Genomic DNA, 19,246 nt, shown 5'->3' on the forward strand with positions numbered 1-19,246 from the left:
TAGTGTGAGAGAGGGGTGACTTGGAGAGGGATAACTGGGAGAAGGTTCACTGGGAGTGGGGTGATTGGGAGAGGGATGACTGATATAGGGGTGACTGGGAGGGGGATGACTGGGAGGGGGGGTGACTGAGAGTGGTTACTGGGAGAGGGGTGTGAAAGAGGGATGACTGGAAGAGGGATGACTAAGGAATGACTGGTAGAGGGGTTACTGGGAGAGGGATGACTGGGATAGGGGTGACTGGGAGAGGAATGACTGGGAGAGGGGTGACTGTGATAGGGATGACTGAGAGATGGATGACTGCTAGATGAATGACTGGGAGAGGTGACTGGGAGAGGGGTGTGAGAGAGGGGTGACTGAGAGGGATGACTGAGAAAAGGTTGGCTGGGAGAGGGGTGACTGTGATAGGGATGACTGAGAGATGGGTGACCTCTAGATGAATGACTGGGAGAGGTGACTGGGAGATGGGTGTGAGAGAGGGGTGACTGAGAGAGGGATGACTGGGAAAAGGTTGACTGGGAGAGGGGTGATTGGGAGAAGGGTGACTGAGAGAGGGGTTACTGGCAGAGGAATGACTGGGAGAGCGGTGACAGAGAGGGGTGACTGGGAGAGAGGTTAATGGGAGAGGTAATTGGGAGAGGGTTGACTGGGAGAAGGATGACTTGGAGTGGATTGACTGGGAGAGGGGGGTGACTGGGAGAGAAATGAAAACGGTAGAAATCTAGAAAATCCCTGGGATAAGGGTGACTGGGAGAGAGGTGACTGGGAGAGGGATGACTGGGAGAGAAATGAAAATGGTAGAAATCTAGAAAATCTTTACATAAACACAAGCAAGTGAACCTTTCAGTAAGTGAGCAGGAGTGTAGAGAAGTACAGCACACAATTGAATGTGCATTAGAGGACTCCATATGACTCTTAATTTTATGACAGCCCCAGGCACGCAACACAGCACTCTTCCCATAAACAGTTGGCTACTGCCTTCATTTATTTTTATCTCTGCCTTTGCAGCTACCTCTTCAGAGAACTGTAATTCTCCAAAACAAGAGGGCCTCAGTTGCCTTTTTCAAATTGCCAGCCTCTGAGCTAACCTGGTTTAAGGCTAAATATAACACATTCAGCAAAATGATTTCTAATTGTGAGTTTGTGGGGGTTGTTCTGAATGACTGGAAAGTTTACAGTACATGTAACTTTACAACTGGAAGTTGATACTTTACTCCTAAAAACTGTATCTAGGACAGGGCCTCCCTTTCTTAATGGGTCAGTGCTAACTGAGAAGTGCCTGTGTGGATTTTCATTACTTCAAGGAGCTGTGCATAATGTACAATGTACTAGATGCATACCACGTGGGCTTTAGGGGATTTGGAATAAGAGTAATCAAAATGATAGGTACACAAAGATACTCAGTCCTATAAAAGAAATGAGTAAATGCTGATCTTTTGATGGATTGTGGATTGCTCTGCCTTCAACTATTCAGGTGACATACGTTTGCAAGGCGTTAATTAGGTCATTTCAAACTGACATATAAATTGTTTAATTGGAATTCCACGTGGTTTTCCTATGGAGATTCGGATTCTCATGGAAACACATTTCAGCGTGGATTGTTGGATTACGGCGTTTCTATGTTCCACCAGTTTCAAAATACGGCACCAAAAATGGTACGGAATTTTAAATTATTTGAACTTTCACGTGTTAATTTTTTTAAATATTTTTTTTCGTGCTAATTTGTGAATTATTTATATACATACCCAATTTGTCTTCTTTACGGAGCGTATTTAACGAAGCACGGTGATGTGACATTTTATTTACGAATATTAACGTGCATAGGCTACTTGCACAGCATTACATTTGTACATCGTAACTGTTAAGGTTAATGTTTACCGTCTTCTCTCTATTAAAACCTCATTCTCGGGATACTCTAACAGTGAACAGCATGAAAAGCATCTCAACAATACCATATGTACTTGGAAGAAACTAGGTTATTAATATATCATATGATATATACGTTTTTCATAGCAGTAGTAAAATATGTATCTCCGAGGATTCCCCCAATTTCGCATTTAACACAACATAATTTAATATGCAGTGTTGGGCGTCCCATCCTTCCATAAGTACGTACACCACACGTACTTGACAGAGAACCTTATCCTAGCGGTGAAACTTAGTAAATACATTTTCAGTAAGAGAAGGGGAATAGCTGGGTATATCTGTAAACTGGGGGGTAGGGTTGGAAGTCTAGAAAATTCTGCTCTCCGTACGAGACGATTGATTGATAATACATGCCCGTGACTCGCATAACAAATAAATTAGTAATGTAAAGATGACACATTATTACAAAAGTGTGTTTATCAACACTTTTTTTTTTTTGTCCAACAACAAATAAGAAATGATACATACAATTTCTTTCAGGTTGAAATTAAAGCCTTACTTATTGGGGAAGAGGACACTGTTCATGACGCTGCCCTTATTCTTCAAGAAAGCCTTTTGAAATTCGGCCGTTCAACCATCATGACAAGTGACGTGAGCCACGCTGCCACGCATCTCAATAGCTATTCCTTTCATTTCGTTGTTTTCCACTTGAGTTCAACGCTGTCTTCAGCAGAAGCAGAAACCCTCAAACTCATCAGGTATAAATGTTATACAAGTGTTTTCTGCTCAGTAATTAACTGGCAAGCGAAGATACCGGTAATTGTATTCATTGCAATTTCATGTACTGGTACTAAACACTCTCCTGTCTCAAAGGCTTTGCCCTTTTTGCACAGAACATCACACCCTCATTGACACATTAAAGTTTAAAATTGTTACTATACAAGAAACATCACAATATATTGAATGAAAGGGATTTTGGTATAGGTTTGAAGTGGGGAAAGGTGATGCTCTGGGTATGTTAATCCACTATAAAAAATATGTGCAGTCAAACATATTTAATATTAACTCTGCTAGTGTTCCTGTTTATTATCAAAACTTTAAAATGCCTCTGCCAGAATATAATAAGAGTAAACGGAGACAAACTTGTATATCACAATAGACGCGCACATAATGCCACTTAAGATTAGAAGGTTTGCAAGTAATTGCTGTGCAGTATTGAGAAAACTTAGTTCTGCAGTATTTGAATGCTTATTTTCCCAGGTTATACATAAACTCCTGATAAAAATCAGCCCATCTGATTGCCACCATTTATGCTCAGTACCTCGCTTAAAATACATAGATATTTAAGTTTAAACCATATACAGTGTTACGTGCTGAATATGGTTCAAATACATACTAAAATGTGGGTGCATATCTAAGTGCTGTGTTCTATCCCACAGGACAAAATGCAACCAGAACACTGACAAAATGATTTCAATACTTATTATTCCTGAATTGTATGCTGGTAGGTAATGCAAAATGTATTAAACATAGATTTATCTAGACTTGCTGAATAGGCGGTGGGTTTTAACTGAAGATCTCTCTTTTAGAGGATGTCTCAAGCGACACAGCAGAGTTTATCCTAATGGAGCCGCTATCTCAGGACAAGCTGGCGAGAGTCCTTATTGACTGCCAGTTTCTTACCAGAGGTATATAACTTGTATTAAAGTTGCATTTTTATGAGCAGAAATGGTTCTGGAATGAGAGCAAGTTAATGTACAGAGCCATGCTAGTTCCTGCTTGAGCGAAGTTTCCCTACTAGCCTGTCCAGAAAGAGCAGTCTTTTTAGGGAGTGAGAGAGTAGTTCAGTCTCAATTCCTAGCCAGTCATTGGTCACTTTTTAAATGCCTGTCTGATAGCTGTTTTGTCATATGGACTTCTCAAATATTGTTTAATGACTTGTAATAACCACAGACACTGTGGAGTTACTCAGCTCATACTTCCCTATTCTCTGACAGGAAATGAAGAAGTATCATTTTATACACAAGCTTGACTTGTAATAGCCTATACATTTTTTTTTTATTGTAGCTTTATGTAGAAACTGTTTATGAAACAGAAAAATGTTTTCCTGGTTAAAACTCCAAATATGTGAAGTTGGGAACCCAAGTAAGTTATTAATTAAACTTTAAATGTTCTGTTTTGACAGGCCAAAGTGACTCAGGTGTAACTCGGGTTTCTTCTACTGAACCAGTGCAGGGAGGTTTGGACCTACCCAGCTTCCAAGGTGGTCTTGTGCCATCTGTCTTTAAAAGGTTAGTTTTACCTCTTGCAGGTGTTTCCTTGCACTTTCTTTCCCCTATTATGTGATGGTTAATTCAGCTCTTGTTTTAAAGTATTATTTTTATAATCTGTTCTAATATTAAAATGTGTACCTACTTAATACTGTATAATGCATGTTCTGTGTGAGTTTATATTGGTTCTGCTTAGGTCATTATTTATCATGCATATTAACTAATTTAAAAACAATCTTCTGAAAAGACTAATCAATGCTGTGGGGGAAGCCCATAAGCAAGGCACTGACACTGATATGCTTCCCCACCATCAGCCTTGGGGAATCTTTTTATATTTTTAGTTGGATCAGGATCTAAGTAGAACAGCAATATAAACTTATACAGATTGTACACAATATTAAACAAGGAATGTATTGCACTGTAGGTGGTGTAAGGTTTTAACACCTCTAGTTATTAACATCGTATGTTTCTTTGAATAATAAAGGTGGCAGTGGCAGCTGTAATCTTTCACACAAACTGCTTTGCAAGCATTCCTTATTTACTTAAATGTGTTCTTCAACTTAACCCCAAGAATAATAAATGACAAAACTAATATACACTTTAATATTGTACAGTGCCAGTTTTGGAGATCACCATTTCAGAACCCAGGCAGCAAATGCCCTCCCCACAGTCATTCTGCTTGTGTTCATCTGTCCCACTTCTGGACGGCTGTGTATATTTGTAGGCAAAGAACATTTTCATATGTTGCATTTTATTAAAATCCCCTTTTTCTGCTACCATATGCTATTTGCATTAAATTACTGACACTTATGTATTTTGCAGTTGTAATGTCAATAGTGCTTTCTGTCCCACTTTCTGAAAACTGTGTTTTTGGTAGTGCCTGCTGTAGAAAAAGCAATCCAGTTACATGATTAATGGCTTTTGGGAACAATCAAATAGTATTTAAAACCCTTTCTACCTGGTCTGCAGAGACAGTCAGTGATATACTGCCCTTAGAATACAATAAATGTGATGTTACAACAAAAATGATGAATATGGTACACAAAGTGACACCTCCTTGCAAGAGAACAAGAACCACATCATAAAACACTGACAAGGAGAATTGCTTTAATACTATTTTCCAATTTAAGAAAAAAATAGCAATGGATGTAAACTTTGATTTGTGTGGCTGGGATGCTTTAGCACTTGCTCCTCCTTCTTTCGAGATCCTTCTGTGAAACTTTCTTGCCCCACTCCCACCCATCAGTAAGAACCGTGGGTGTTTGCTAGGTTACAGTTAATCATAACTGCTTTCTACACAATAAACCAAATTAAATTAATTAACAAGAGTGTATTTGTGCTGACACCATTTATTATCTATATTTCATAGTAGCCTGGAATCAGCTATCTTACGCTTCCACCTTTGGTGGACCAGCAAGGGTTACGTGACCTCTTACATTAACTTTTAATATGAAAAAATATGGGTCGTACCCCGTATGAAAAGAATAATAGATGAAAAAGGTGGGCATTTTTACCACCTTTAGGTACTTTGTCACTAGTTCACCATGAACTGTAAAGTTAGATTGCTAGTGACTAAATAACACAGACAAATCACTCCATTTCTTTGCCCGAACTTACCAATGACACATAAATGCATTTCTAGTTGCTATGTGCTTTTTTATGAAGGAAGCATTTCAAGTTTTTAAGAGATGCCTCAGCAGTGCATTATTTTAATGTAAATCGATGGAGTCTTTATCCAGTATATCAAGTTTGTTTGTTACTTCTGGACTGAAAGTATTGATTTGAACAGTGCTTTCTGTGTTTGGTGCTATTGATTGTTTTCAGTTGATTGTGAAACACTTTTTAGCTTCATATATGCCTCAGCAGCTGCTTGCGTTCTGAAACTTGCAATTTGTAGTAAGAAAAGAAAAATCAATAAAAAATCTCCTGCTGAATTGTCAGAAAATTTTTGAAATGGCTGTGCAATTTAAAAATGTGTTCTGTTCTGTAAAGATTGATCTATTAGACAATCTATCAACGTTTAAATAGTCTACATGTAAAAAGTTATTTCAACATGTTTTTGCAACACAATGTGTGATGCTGTCTGTTCGGCACTCTTGCTCTGTAGGTCATGAAGGTAATTGTTACACAGAGTCCACATACCCTGCCAGGAACATCCACTTGAAATAGTGACCCTTATATATTCACGTAAATATTATCACTCACGTTAAGTCACATTAAGCAATTCGGATATGCACAATGTATTTAAATTCTTTGGAACCACAATTGTAAATTTAAAACAAAAAAATGTGTGTGTAGCTCGGAGTGGTCAGACACTGGTATGGCCTGTGGAAGCCAGCCTTCGTTCTCTGAAGAGATCACTTGCATGGCAGAAGCTGTTCTTCATTCTAGAAAAGAGCACACAAGGAGGTAAGAGAAATACACTTGGAACCAAGGTAGGGGTCTTGGTGGCACAGCGGGTTAATGCATGGGGCTTTCACCTGTGGAGGTCTAGGTTGTCTTGGAACTCATTGGACTGTAGGTTTATAAACTTGCTATTCTATGCCAGGGATGCTCACAGCAACATTACTGGTACGACTGTATTCCTGTACTGTACTGTCTTTTTTTTCTTCCTATCCAGAATCCATTGGAAGCATTAGGTAGCCCAAAATTAGTGCAAAGCAGAGCATGTGATTTGAATTGTTGATCATTTTCTAGTTTTGAGCTTTATAATAAAAGGGCATTTTAGTGTTATTGCCTAGATTAATACATTTTTTAAATTTAAAATAGGCTGCAAATTAAAGAGTGTTGTGACCGTCTGCGGGCTCTCCTTCCAAACGTAAAGGACAATTGGATTGATACTGCGTCTGTTCTTGAGATGACTGTGGAGTATATGAGGTACCTTCAGAACAGCGCTCCGGAGGAAGTTTTGTCACAGGTGCTGCTGGATCCAGTTACATTGCATTGTTTATTAAATCCCTTTATACTGAATTTAAACTCAGACAATCACACGGTGTTTGTGTAAGAGTGTTAATGGGTGTTTTGAAGTGCTCTCCCTGTGGGTGTCATTTATTTTATTATTTTTTGTTAATTGGAGGGTCACCTCATTCACAGTTGTCCCAGGGAAGATCTTATGGGATTTGTTTTGAAGGATAGCAGCGTTGCCACCCTTTCCAAAATATTGGAGCTGGTGTGCTTGTTTTCTTTTTTTTTTTTTTTTTTTTTTTTTTTTTATCTTAACATTTCTAATTCCTGGCTTCTTGGGATGATTTACATGGGATAGTGAACTGCAAAGGCTTCTAAGAGGTAATAGCAAGCAGCAACCAATATAGAATGTATTTTAATGTTTTGAATGCATATTTTGCATAAACAAGCCTAATTTTGATATTGGTTACCAGCACCTTAAGTAATAACAGCATATGTCATTTCTATATTCAGTCTGCACCTCTTTTTCAGGTGGCTAAATTAATGGGAGAAAACAGGCTTGGACGATGGTCGAAAAAAACTAAAATCCCATTAAAACCAACTAAACCCCCACTGAAAGGGTAATTATTGATTTGAGTTTTGTGCACACAAATGAGTTATTTGTGTGTTTGGATCATCAGTATATGTCGGATTTCTGCCACAGTGGCGCTGTTCTACACCTGCCGTTTACACAGTACTCATGCCACATATTAGAAATAGTCATTAGTCAGTGTATTAGTCAATGCTATTGTTAAACGTAGTACCGTATATCATGTATTGCTATCGTTGACTGATATGTAGTACTGTTACCTGCTTGCAATATAAAAACATTTTTAAAAGCAATAAACCAATCTAACCATTCCCAATAAAGCACATCTGTTTAGAGCATTTCTGACAATAGTACTTTGTAGTATATAAAAAGACAGTATCAGAAACCAGAATGGCCATATGGTGTACAAGATGTGGCATGCATTTGATTATGCGTTCCCAGCTTTATTTTTGCTGCAGTACAGAACACCCTTTTCTCTCCTATTTTTTTTCAATAAAAATCAGAAGGGTAAATTGTTTACTTTCTGTAGTTTCTTGGATTTAAGCAAAGAAGTTTAATGTAACCTTTTAGACTACATAAAAACCCATGAAGAACATGTATCTCCCTTCATCAGGTGAAAGGCATCAGTGAAATTAATACTGAACTAGATGCATTTTATTCAAACATTGTACTGTATGCAACATTTTTCAAACTGTCTAAATCAATCAAAGGTACAAACTCTTCTGAAATTTTGGTCATTATTCTTCTGCAAACATTTGTCACCTATAAAGATGCATTTAAGTTCATTTTGATTGCATTTCCTTGTTATTTTATAGGAAAGAACGTAACGTAAAGAAAAGTAAATGCAAAAAAGACAAAAACCCCAAAGCTGGAAGATTTAAAGCAAAGAAACCCAAAGCCGGTATACACCATCATCTTCTAAACATTTCACATGGAAATAGTCTCTCATTCTTTCTATTTTAATGCAAAAAAAATCTTGTTTTTCAGATTACCTGTTAGCAAACTCCTTGGGAAAATGCATACTTCCTGCAGTAGACAAAAGCACCAAATGGAGGCCGACTGGCCAGCCTGCTGCTGTCATAATTCCTGATTCCAACCCAAACTCTGCAGAAGTGCTGTACCAGGATTTTCCAGCACATCAATATCCTGAAGGAAATAATGTCACTTTTGAAAGCTTCGGTACCACTGCAAATTTCCCTATACATGTACCTGGTAAAGAGCAACTCCCATTGCTCCTGAATCCTGGGCCTTGTTTGCAGTACACTGCCTTCAATCAACCATTGCTCCCGAATCCAGGGCCTTGCTTGCAGTACCCTGCCTTCAATCTCCCATTGCTTCCAAATCCAGGGCCTTGCTTGCAGTACTCTTCCTTCAGGCCCAGACACATTCCAACAGGGTGTCTGGAAAGCTCCCATACCTGTGGTCCCCCAATGCTTTACCCACAAGAGCCACTTTTTGCTGGTGCCTGGCTACCCTCTCTATCTTCTGCGGTCAGATCCTCTCCTGCTGGTTCTAGCTGCCACCTGCCAGAAGAGAGCACACACTTCTGTGTACTTGAGCAGTGTTACAGCGGCAGCCCAGTCTGTACGGAACTGTCAAGGTCTGCTCAAGGAACTGAATTCCAATGGTACTTTTGTATTTCTTGATACTGAAATTTGTTTAGGACATTTGGGGGTATAAGGAAGTGCCATTACATATGTCACAAGGTAACACTTCAGTTTATGTATCCGTTATAAGCCAAATCCAATCTATAAAATGTTATCAATTATGCTGTTGACAATTATAGAATATGTTTATATAGATGAAATGGTAGCCGTATTAGTCCAGACATGATAGACAAAGAGAAGGAGAAGTGATATCTTTTACTGGACTAACTAAATAATAATTATTCACAAGCTTTCAAGACCTCAAAGGTCTCTTCAGGTGAAAGTAGGAAAGAGAGATTGATGTAAATATAATTTTTGTTTACATCAATGAAAAACATCAGCGAAGGATACCCTTTTAAATGAAACTGATCAGAAATACAGTACAATTTGAAATGCATTAAGATGAGTAATAAACTGATTCCTTTTTGGTTTAGCAGTTGGTTCAAACCATTTAACAGCAAATGCTGGAGTTTTTCTCTAATTCTGTGTAAATAAATATAAAACCAGCTACAAATAAACATACCCAAACAAGTATGTTTTCAAACAGGATTTAAGATATAATTGTGTTAGCATTCTTGATATGAACAGGAAGCAAGTGCCAAAGACAAGGGGCATTATAAATGGTTCAGACAGAGTTCAAACAAGTTTTAGAGACTGTCAAAAAAAAATTGCATTTTCTGATCTTGGAACGACCGGAGACACATGGGGTCAGCAGATCTTGAAGATAAGAAGACCATGTAATACCTTATAGCTAATAAGAAGAACTTAATAATAATAATAATAATAATAATAATAATAATAATAATAAAACTTGAATGAGATGGACGCAGTAATTATATCAATTAAATATGCGATTAAAACCAAGATCAACAATGATTACAATTTTTAAATGCAAGATGAATCGCATTTTTTTTTTTTTTATTCGCTTGCCCGTTAGAATGGATATAGTAGGTCTATTTGTCATTCTATACCTGTCTGTCTGTCTTTATATGTCTGTCTCACCAGTTGCATGGGGCTGCTTTGCTTTTGCTGTACAGTTATTATACACACTTGCCCTTTTTTAAACTATTGTTTATAATTGGTTGTAACGGATATCTGAAATGCAAATGTAAATTACAGGAGGTTTAACGGTTCTAAAGAATCACACTGCTTGATTTTAGTATTCCGATAAATTATCCATTCAGTTATCTTTTATTTGCAGGCAGCCGAGCATAACTGAAGTGGGAGAAACGGCTTCAGGTGTCACCATGCACAGCTGTTCCGGTGAAGATGTTTGATGAAACTCTGCGCAGTAGCGGTGTAGGCAGCTTCACGGTCGGAATTTTTTTTTTGGAAAGTGAAAGATAATACCTAAGTTTCTGTTTTTGTATTTGTAAGGGCCTTTTTGCTGAATAAATATTAAATGGAGAAACATAGCAACAAGAGAAAATGTGTAGCTGTTGCCGAGTAATGTTACTGCCCCTTTCCTGTAAAATAACTACTTGACTGTTTCTGGTAATTTAAGTATTAGGGATTTCATTATACTGGAGACATAACATTTTTGTTTGGTTTTGGGTTTGTATGTACTGTTCTATAAACAAATGTCTTGATTTCTTTATAAATTATTTATTTAAAGTTAATATCATGTTACTGCTTTCTACCGTAAATTCTGCTTGTGAAATTCTGTTTCTATAACAATCAGCTTTGCAAGCAAAACAATTTATGCCAAGAGGTTGGATAATTATAGTTTCAAAATGTATTTTTGTTTGTATCGGTTTTTTTGTGAATGTCATTTGACAAATCTTGTTATATACGGTATCTTTAGTGTTAGTATTTTTATAAAATAAAAATTTCACATCCCTTTCAGAAAAGTACTTGGGTAACCACCCTTTTTGTGCATCTACAGATCCACATCCGTTAAAATAATTGCAGTTGATAAAGCAGTTCCATAAATCTTCGGCATTGTGCACTTCCGATAACACTTCCGATGTGCACTTTTAAAAGAAACACGAGTTATAGCACACATGCATTTCATTTTTTAAAACCTGGTATCTCTTGGCTTCTCTGTTTTCACTTGTACTCCCTGCGTCATTTCACCTCAGCAGTCTCTTCTGAGTCAAAGCATGTTACTGGCTGAAAGCATGTCAGCCAATAGAGGAAGCAGATGATTGATTAAAGACTGGAAATGACCGAAGATCTTCTATATTCAGAAGATGGTCAACCCTGCTGATCTAACATTAGAACTTCCGTCCGTGCCTAAGCGGTGCATCATGGGAATCCAAAGAGTTCCGGTAGCGACTTTTCATACAATAACATACATTTTCAAATGAAAGTTTCTGCCTACTAGCTTGCCCTAATAAGTAGGGAAATACAGTATTATGTTTATGCAACAGTAATGGCGCTGTTTTTTTTTTTGATTTTGGTCTAATGTGTTTTATATGGAAATGCAATTACCTTTAGGGGTGCAATTCAACAGAATGTCAGCTGATTCAGATATTCTGCTGTCTGGTTGGACAGCTGGGGAAGCACAAGAGCAGAAAGCTTTGGAAATCAGCCTATATATCCCACCACAGTCCGCTTCCCCTAAAAAAAAAAAAAAAAAAAAAGGAAAAAAAAGATTAAGTTCAGTCTTCTCATTTTTAGGTGAGGTTAGCACACTGTAGATGTGTGACTGTGTGATTTAAAGGAATGTTCTCTGTGTTAGGTCAGGGTAAAATCTCAGCTATTCACACGTTTACTGCCAGCTTAAAACAGTGCTGCCAGCAGGGAGTGGCCTGTCAATGTTTTATAGTATGCTAATGAGAAAGCGTTACTATCGGCAACAAGAATCAAAGGCAACTTGCTGAAGCTGTGCTAGAAAGTGCAAGATTTTGCTGATGGTTTTCCCATGTTTTCCTTGCTTCTTGCAACTGTGTCATAAATGCTGGTAATGTAACTGAGCATAAGCGTTACAGTTGTTTTCCACAGCACTTGCTAGTTGAGAAGAGCCATCATGGGTATTGGCTCCAGAATGCCTAAGTATATAGAGAATCCCAGTTGAATAGTTAAAGTGAGAATTTCAGCAGGCATAAATGGGAAATATAAGAATGTACATCTATGAATCATTCCTCTAAGAGTCTGCCCTGGCAGGCACTTTCTCAAAACCACCTTTGTAAAAGCTGTGTAGAAGCCTGTTGAAGTTCACAATTTAGTACACAAAAAGAGAATGGCATTAAAAGATTTGGATGATTTAATGCACAATGCTGTTTTTAAAAGTGAACTATTCCAATTGTCTTGCCCAGACAGCACAGAGTTAAGAGACAAGTTTTGTCAGAGTGGCGAACTAACTTTTTAAAATTCTTATTCCCCAGGATTTTTGATTTAATGATTTCATGCTTTGCTGTGAATAGGAACCTGCTTTCATTTTTCCAAAACTAGCCTTGCCTAGCTTGAAATCACAGCTGTTGTCCTTGAGCTCTGGTGCGTGAGAGCAGCCCCTCATCTTATTCAGTATTATTATTATTATTATTATTATTATTTATTATTATTATTATTATTAAATAATTAATGTGAATTATTTTAATATAATTAATTTTTGTGATCTCCTGCTGGGATGAGACCCTGCTCTCATCCTTTTTTGACTGACTAGCGATTACTGCAATCTTCATGGTAGACTCTTAATTGATGAGGAAATTTAAATGCACAGCTTGTAAATGTAAATGCAAGCCCATCTTAAGAGTAGCAAATCTGGTGCATCTGCATGCACTCATTCTGATTGTTAGCAGCACTTTCAATGAAACATTATCATTCATTGTTATACCTGATAATAGAAGTTGGTCACTGTCAACATTTTAAATGGCCTGATTATAATCGTATCAGACAGCATCGTATGAAAACGTGGTTTTTAATACAATATACAATGTGCCCTTTTTTACCAATAAGGAATTTAGGATTGTAAAATAGAGGTTGACGGAGTTGCACTTAAGATTTCACTTCACGATAACTGTTCTACGATGATTATCTATATGTGGATTTCAATCTATTACCAGTATACTAGTAGGTACGGTACTGGTCTTTACTGATTGGATCATAATCCCTAATAGTGTTAAATACCAATCAAATTGACTGTTGGATCAATGGATGATTGGGTTTTTTAAAACAGCAATAGGCACTACAAAATGTGATGGCAGAATAGTTCACTAAATACAACATACAATATATACAAATTATGATACTACAGTTCATTAGTATGTTTTTAATGTAATATCTGCCTATCTAAAGGACATCAGTAGGTTGTTTATTTAGTAATAAATGGGTTAGTTAAAGGATTAGTTAAAGAGCAATGATAGGATGATCCACCACTGCTTGGATAATGAATATAGACGCCCAAACCCTGTGTTTAGTTCAAAGGAAACTGCTTTGTATTCTTGGCATAAAGAAGCTCCGGTGATCTAGAACATTAGATAAGCAATAGCTAGAACCAGAATTGAGAGATGGCTAACTGAGTTTTCTATCATTTGTGTTTTAATAATAACATTGCTAGTACAATCTTTCCTTTTCAGAATTAAATCAGTTTGTCTTCAAAACATAGTTTTATGCTTATGGAACAGAAGGAAAGTTTTATGATTACTAGTTTTGCACAAGATGATCAGTTTCTGGTGATCCCTTTGGGCTCCTTAAAAAAAGAGGTTAGCCTGTACTCATGACGCAAATGTGAAGCAGCAGTGGCCGCTGAGAAAGAACATCATGCCTTCTTTCACCACTCCCTCTAGATTCTAAAAATGAAACAAGTGATTGCTTGGTTTAAGTACTGTGACAGTGTGAAAATGTACACCTTGCAGCAACCCACAAGCTATCATAAATCTTCAGCTTGTGAGTGCTAAGTTCAGGGCTGACATTTCAGGCTAATTCATTGCCTGATTATATTGACTGCTCGGCTACTCATTATTCCAGTCCTGCTTGAATAACTGGGAAACATCAGTGTAAATATATGAGAATTAATTTGACTGGGGCTAAAGTACATGTACATCTCATTAAAACATATTTATACGCCGTTACATAAAATAGATCACATTGCTATTCAATTAGTCCCTAAAAGAAAACATTACACATTAATTTACTGTTGGGAGTGTTTTAGTCAATGAAGGTGTTGCCAATACAGTTACATGAAGCACATAGTGTAGTAGTAGTGGAGAAGCATTATTGACCATTGTTACTATTATTACAATTATTATTTACACAGAATAATATATAAATCTCATCTATTTTACATTTCCATTCGTTTGGTATTGAATGTGCAGTTTTGAAAGAATAAGACTAGAAAAGAATTTCTACTTTAGGTTACAGATATGTTTAGGTTTCAGCTTGCTCTGCCTTTTTGCAGGAAATGCATTATACTTCCTCTCATTTCCCCAGAGCAGTGTCTTATAGGTGATAGCATTTTACAGGTCAGTCAATAGGAGGAGAATTTCACCCTGAAAGGAAGTGCAGCACAGTGTGAAAGCATGGCTTGTATACAGAGATTTTTTAACCTAGTGCAGCACCAGGTAGCATGTTTCATAATGAAAATACATGTTACTAAAACATGTGTTTCTTTCAAAACTGCACACTTGAGGCCAATATAATGAGTGGGTGTGCATGGCAGAGAAAATTAATGGAGCTATTTGTTATCTCTAATTACTTTAACTTATGGAACTGTAAACATTTCTCTTCAACATGCATTAGCATGTTCAGCCCATCAATCAGAATCCGTGTCTACTCTTCCTTTAGTACTGAACAATTTTACAATTTTACAACTATACATCTACATTTAGGATAATTCCCCATGTATCACCATGTTTTCTGGTATTAAAAACACAACCGCAGACCTTATGACGTGCTTATATTATATCATTGTCCCCTTCTTAATACACCTGGACATTACTTTATTTAGGACTTGGGAACGTAAGACAAATGTGCATAAAATAAAATTAAAAAAATACTGTATTGACAGTGCTTATTATATGATGTTGGTAAACTGTAAAAGCACGACGAACATATTCTGCTCTGTAAAAGGAGCGCGTCTCACGGGAGATGGGGAGGGTATATGCATGGTTGAAGTCTGCGTTGAAGAGCTGCATGTCAATGAGGGACGGGGCTAATGCAAATCACTGAACACGGCAGCAGAAGAAAGCATCTGTGCAACCCGGGCTCACCATCAGACACACGAGCAGGGTATCAGAGACTGAACACTACAAAGACGTCCGGGTTTACGCTGCAGTATCAACGCAAAAAAAATAAAATAAAGACAAGGACGCTTTGAAAACTGTTTGATCAGTGAATCTGGCAAATACATATTAGCCCAGAAAACGCAGTACAATACCCGGAGTCTTAGGTAAGCAAATATTTAGAGAACTAAATACATTGTCTTTACTGACTTTAGTTCTTTGATCTGTATAATGCAATACACCAATGTCCGTATTATTATTATTATTATTATTATTATTATTATTATTATTATTATTATTATTATTATTATTATTATGTCATTATCATTGTATTAGTTGGCTTAGGCCAGTATCACAACTGCTCCTACATGCGGTATTGTATGTTAGATGAAACGCTATCCTATGTCTTTTTTAAATTGTCTTTGCTGTTTGAAATTGTATTAAAACATTTTTTTTTTTTTTTTTTTTTTTTTTAAAGATATACCTATACAATGGCAATTAGAACCTTTTGTTGTTAATCAGGCGTGCTTTCGTAATTGATCATATACATTAAAATATTTTGTGGTAATACTTATGCATGTTTTTTTTTTTTTTTTTAAAAATGAGATTTTTGCGTCCAGTCTCAGAATAAGTTTATAACCATAACCTACCTGTATGACCTGTATGATATATATATATATATATATATATATATATATTATATATATATATATATATATATATATATATGAGAAATCAAGTGAGCTGTCATTCATTCATTTGCATTTTATGTTAGCCGAATGGCTACATTTATGTGTACTATGTAACGACACTTAAAAATATTAGAATTATTAGTAGCTATTGTAATTTCAATAGCCCAATGACGCTTCTTTTAATCACATTGAAATATCAAAGCTGCAGTTGAATGGAGATAGGATGCATACGTGAAAACGTGACCGTTGATTGGCATTATTGTGCATAGGCTGCTGTTTAACACGGGACTCGTGTTCACACCAGGAATCTGCTTAATCTGTAATGAACAAGTTATTTTCAAAGTACTTTGGCTTATGCATAATTGCATAATTGGTTTTGGTGATCATTATTTAAACTTCACTTACTGGTTGGTATACGGTACCATCCATCCTAGCCGGTGAACACCTGCTGCATTGTCACCCCAAGGTGATGTTGGTCATCTTAACAAATAGATATGTAGGCTATATACTGTATATACATGTTGCTGTCTGTCTCCAGGTTATAAATCATTGAAGATGTCCTTTGAGAGAGACATGGAGTTTGAGCACTTTGACGAGCGAGATAAAGCACAGAGGTATAACCGTGGAAGCTCGCGGGCGAATGGTTTGCAAAGCCCCACCCATAGTGCCCATTGCAGCCTGTACCGAACCCGCACCCTGCAAGCACTCAGCTCTGAGAAGAAGGCGAAGAAAGTTCGCTTTTACCGCAACGGAGACCGTTACTTCAAAGGGATCGTATACGCCATCTCTCCAGACAGGTTTAGGTCTTTCGGTGCCCTGCTGGCTGATCTAACCAGGGCTCTGTCTGATAATGTAAACTTACCACAGGGAGTGAGGACCATCTATACAATTGATGGCAACAGAAAAATCTCCTCCTTGGATCAGCTAATGGAAGGTAAGTGCAGATGAGGTCACAAAATAAACGTTACATTTATATAACGCATTGAAGTCAGTCAATGTAGCTCTGAGAATAATTCCAGCCCCTTTCTTTGGTTTGTAAAGAATGCACATTTTGTTCCCCGAAAGATTGCTAAACAAATTACAAAGAATAGATACATGGATACATGGTCCTGAATAGACAATCATTCCATTTTTAAATACTTGAGAAATATTGTTTTTTTCAAAAGAGCCCGGGTACCCCAAATATTATTTAATTGCTCAAAATATTGGATGGGACCAATTATATCAGAACCATTGCACAACATTTCTATTGTACTCCACAGCAATGCACTAACTGGGCATTTGTAGAACTAAAAGGTCTGTGAAAGTAAGTGACAATAAATTATGCAATGATATGGATTTTTGAAAAGCAGTGCTTCCAGTGACACAATATGACCCACACATGACCCATCAAGACTGTAAGTCTGGTTCAACATTATATTATAGAAAGGGTAATACATAAACAATGCACCTTGGGAAATCAAAAATTATTACAGAACTTTTTTGTTTCCGGTTTACAAGTAGACAGTTATGATAGACAGGAACACACAATAATGATGAACAGATTTCACTTGGCTGTAGCCTGTCGGGATGCTTCTGTGAAAGGCCTCTGCTGCGTTCCCAGCACTTTGCCCATGACTTGAATACACGGACACTAAGTTCACATGTTCTTCAACACTGTACGGTATGTGTTGCTTACACAGTGACTTAAAGTAAAACGAAAATGGCATGTTCTGTTATGCATGTTTTCTTTCCTAAGCTGTGTTGTTTATGAATCGCTGCTGTATGTAATATTAGGAAATGGGATTCTGTTCTAAAAAGATGTTTAATTGCACGCAGTTAAAAGTTTAAATGCATTTTAGTGCTTTGCAGAAAAGGAGCCTGTCTAGAGATTTTTCCAGGCACAATAATAGTGTTCTGTAGGGAAGGGCTGCTAGGAAAGAAGAACCATCCATTGCAAGCATTTCTCTTACCTGTAGAAGCCTTGTGAAACCTGGCCAGAAATCACAAGAACTTTGCTGTGATTTAAAATGTATTTAAATATTTGAAGAGAATTGTTAGACTAGAGTAACCTTATTCTTTGTGGACGTACAGCAGAGATGCAATAGCTTGCATCTTAACACCAATCATCAGGTAGTTTTCTCATTGTGTTCTTGAAAGCATGTTTTTTAAACCCTGTTTGTCGTTGTTTACAGCAGCTTACACGTTTAAGCATGACCCATGGGGTACAGTAATTTACATTTAAACAAAGAAATACATTTATAGCTATGAGAACAATCTTTAGTGTCCCCATTACAGCAAAATATATGCACACAATCTCATGTTATTTGTAAGGTAGTTAACTAGTGGCTTCTAAAACATTTAATGACTGTGTACCTGCAATCTAGCGCACACTTTGGTGTTAATGAGCTGTCTCTCACATAAGTGATTAATTTTTCATGCAAATAGCTGCATAAAGGATGCTTGTACGTGTTCCAGGTCAGTTTGAATGAGCAAGACAGCACTGATAGTACGTGCTTGATTGGCAAGTTTATCCAAGGTAAAGCGTCTATGAAACTATGTCAAGTAGACTTAAACAAGGCTAGTACCTTCAACAGTGTATCTGTATCCAAAACTGCATAATGATGTTTCACGAGGAACAGTCTCAAAAGTGATGGCTCTGTGGGACATTCCAAACAACGCTTTGCTACAGATTTAAATCCACCTGAAATGAATAAAAGTGTTGATTGTGGATTGGTCATGTATACCTCCTTAACAATTTAAACACCTTGCAGGTGACGCTAGATCCAGATGACAGTTAGCAGGTGTTTCTGTTTTTCCACAGGGAATTATACATCTCTGTATACGTAGCTCAATGCAAAGACTTTCTGAACATTCTTACCATAAAGACTTTGAATTCATGCGTAAGCAAAACAATCCCCAGTGCTACAAATGACTGTGTCTTCTTGAAATGCCACCAAGGAAACTCTTGCTGTAGAAGCAGCACCCTACATTTGACTTAGCAAATGTTTCCTGACCTTGAAGTAAGGTGTTTTAAAAATATAAAAGAACCCATGGAGACATTACTGGCAGTAACTGGGGCATTTCACTGATGAAAAATTAACAGCTAGACTGCAGGCTTCTGCATGTTCTGTAAGCT

At 37.2% G+C, this 19,246-nt stretch overlaps 1 protein-coding gene and 1 long non-coding RNA gene across 4 annotated transcripts in view; both read left to right on the forward strand.

Moving 5' to 3' along the window:
- Positions 1-2,398: 2,398 nt before the first annotated feature.
- On the forward strand, positions 2,399-8,827 carry LOC121320448. The gene is made up of 5 exons (XR_005950849.1): positions 2,399-2,621; positions 3,303-3,367; positions 3,453-3,551; positions 4,049-8,527; positions 8,614-8,827. It is a non-coding gene; the product is annotated as an uncharacterized LOC121320448 (long non-coding RNA).
- Positions 8,828-15,346: 6,519 nt separating this feature from the next.
- The window catches only part of dclk1a (doublecortin-like kinase 1a), a 94,794-nt gene continuing 90,894 nt past the window's right edge, over positions 15,347-19,246 (forward strand). For 2 of the 3 annotated variants that reach the window (XM_041260294.1, XM_041260296.1), the window contains exons 1-2: positions 15,348-15,603; positions 16,667-17,062. In XM_041260294.1, coding sequence (XP_041116228.1) covers positions 16,684-17,062 — 379 coding nt within the window. In that variant the 5' untranslated portion in view covers positions 15,348-15,603; positions 16,667-16,683. Of the gene's footprint in view, positions 15,604-16,666; positions 17,063-19,246 lie in introns of all 3 variants that reach the window. The other variant, XM_041260295.1, reaches the window with a different exon arrangement.

Source organism: Polyodon spathula, chromosome 9 (genome assembly GCF_017654505.1).
Source record: "Polyodon spathula isolate WHYD16114869_AA chromosome 9, ASM1765450v1, whole genome shotgun sequence".
Lineage (NCBI taxonomy): Eukaryota > Metazoa > Chordata > Actinopteri > Acipenseriformes > Polyodontidae > Polyodon > Polyodon spathula.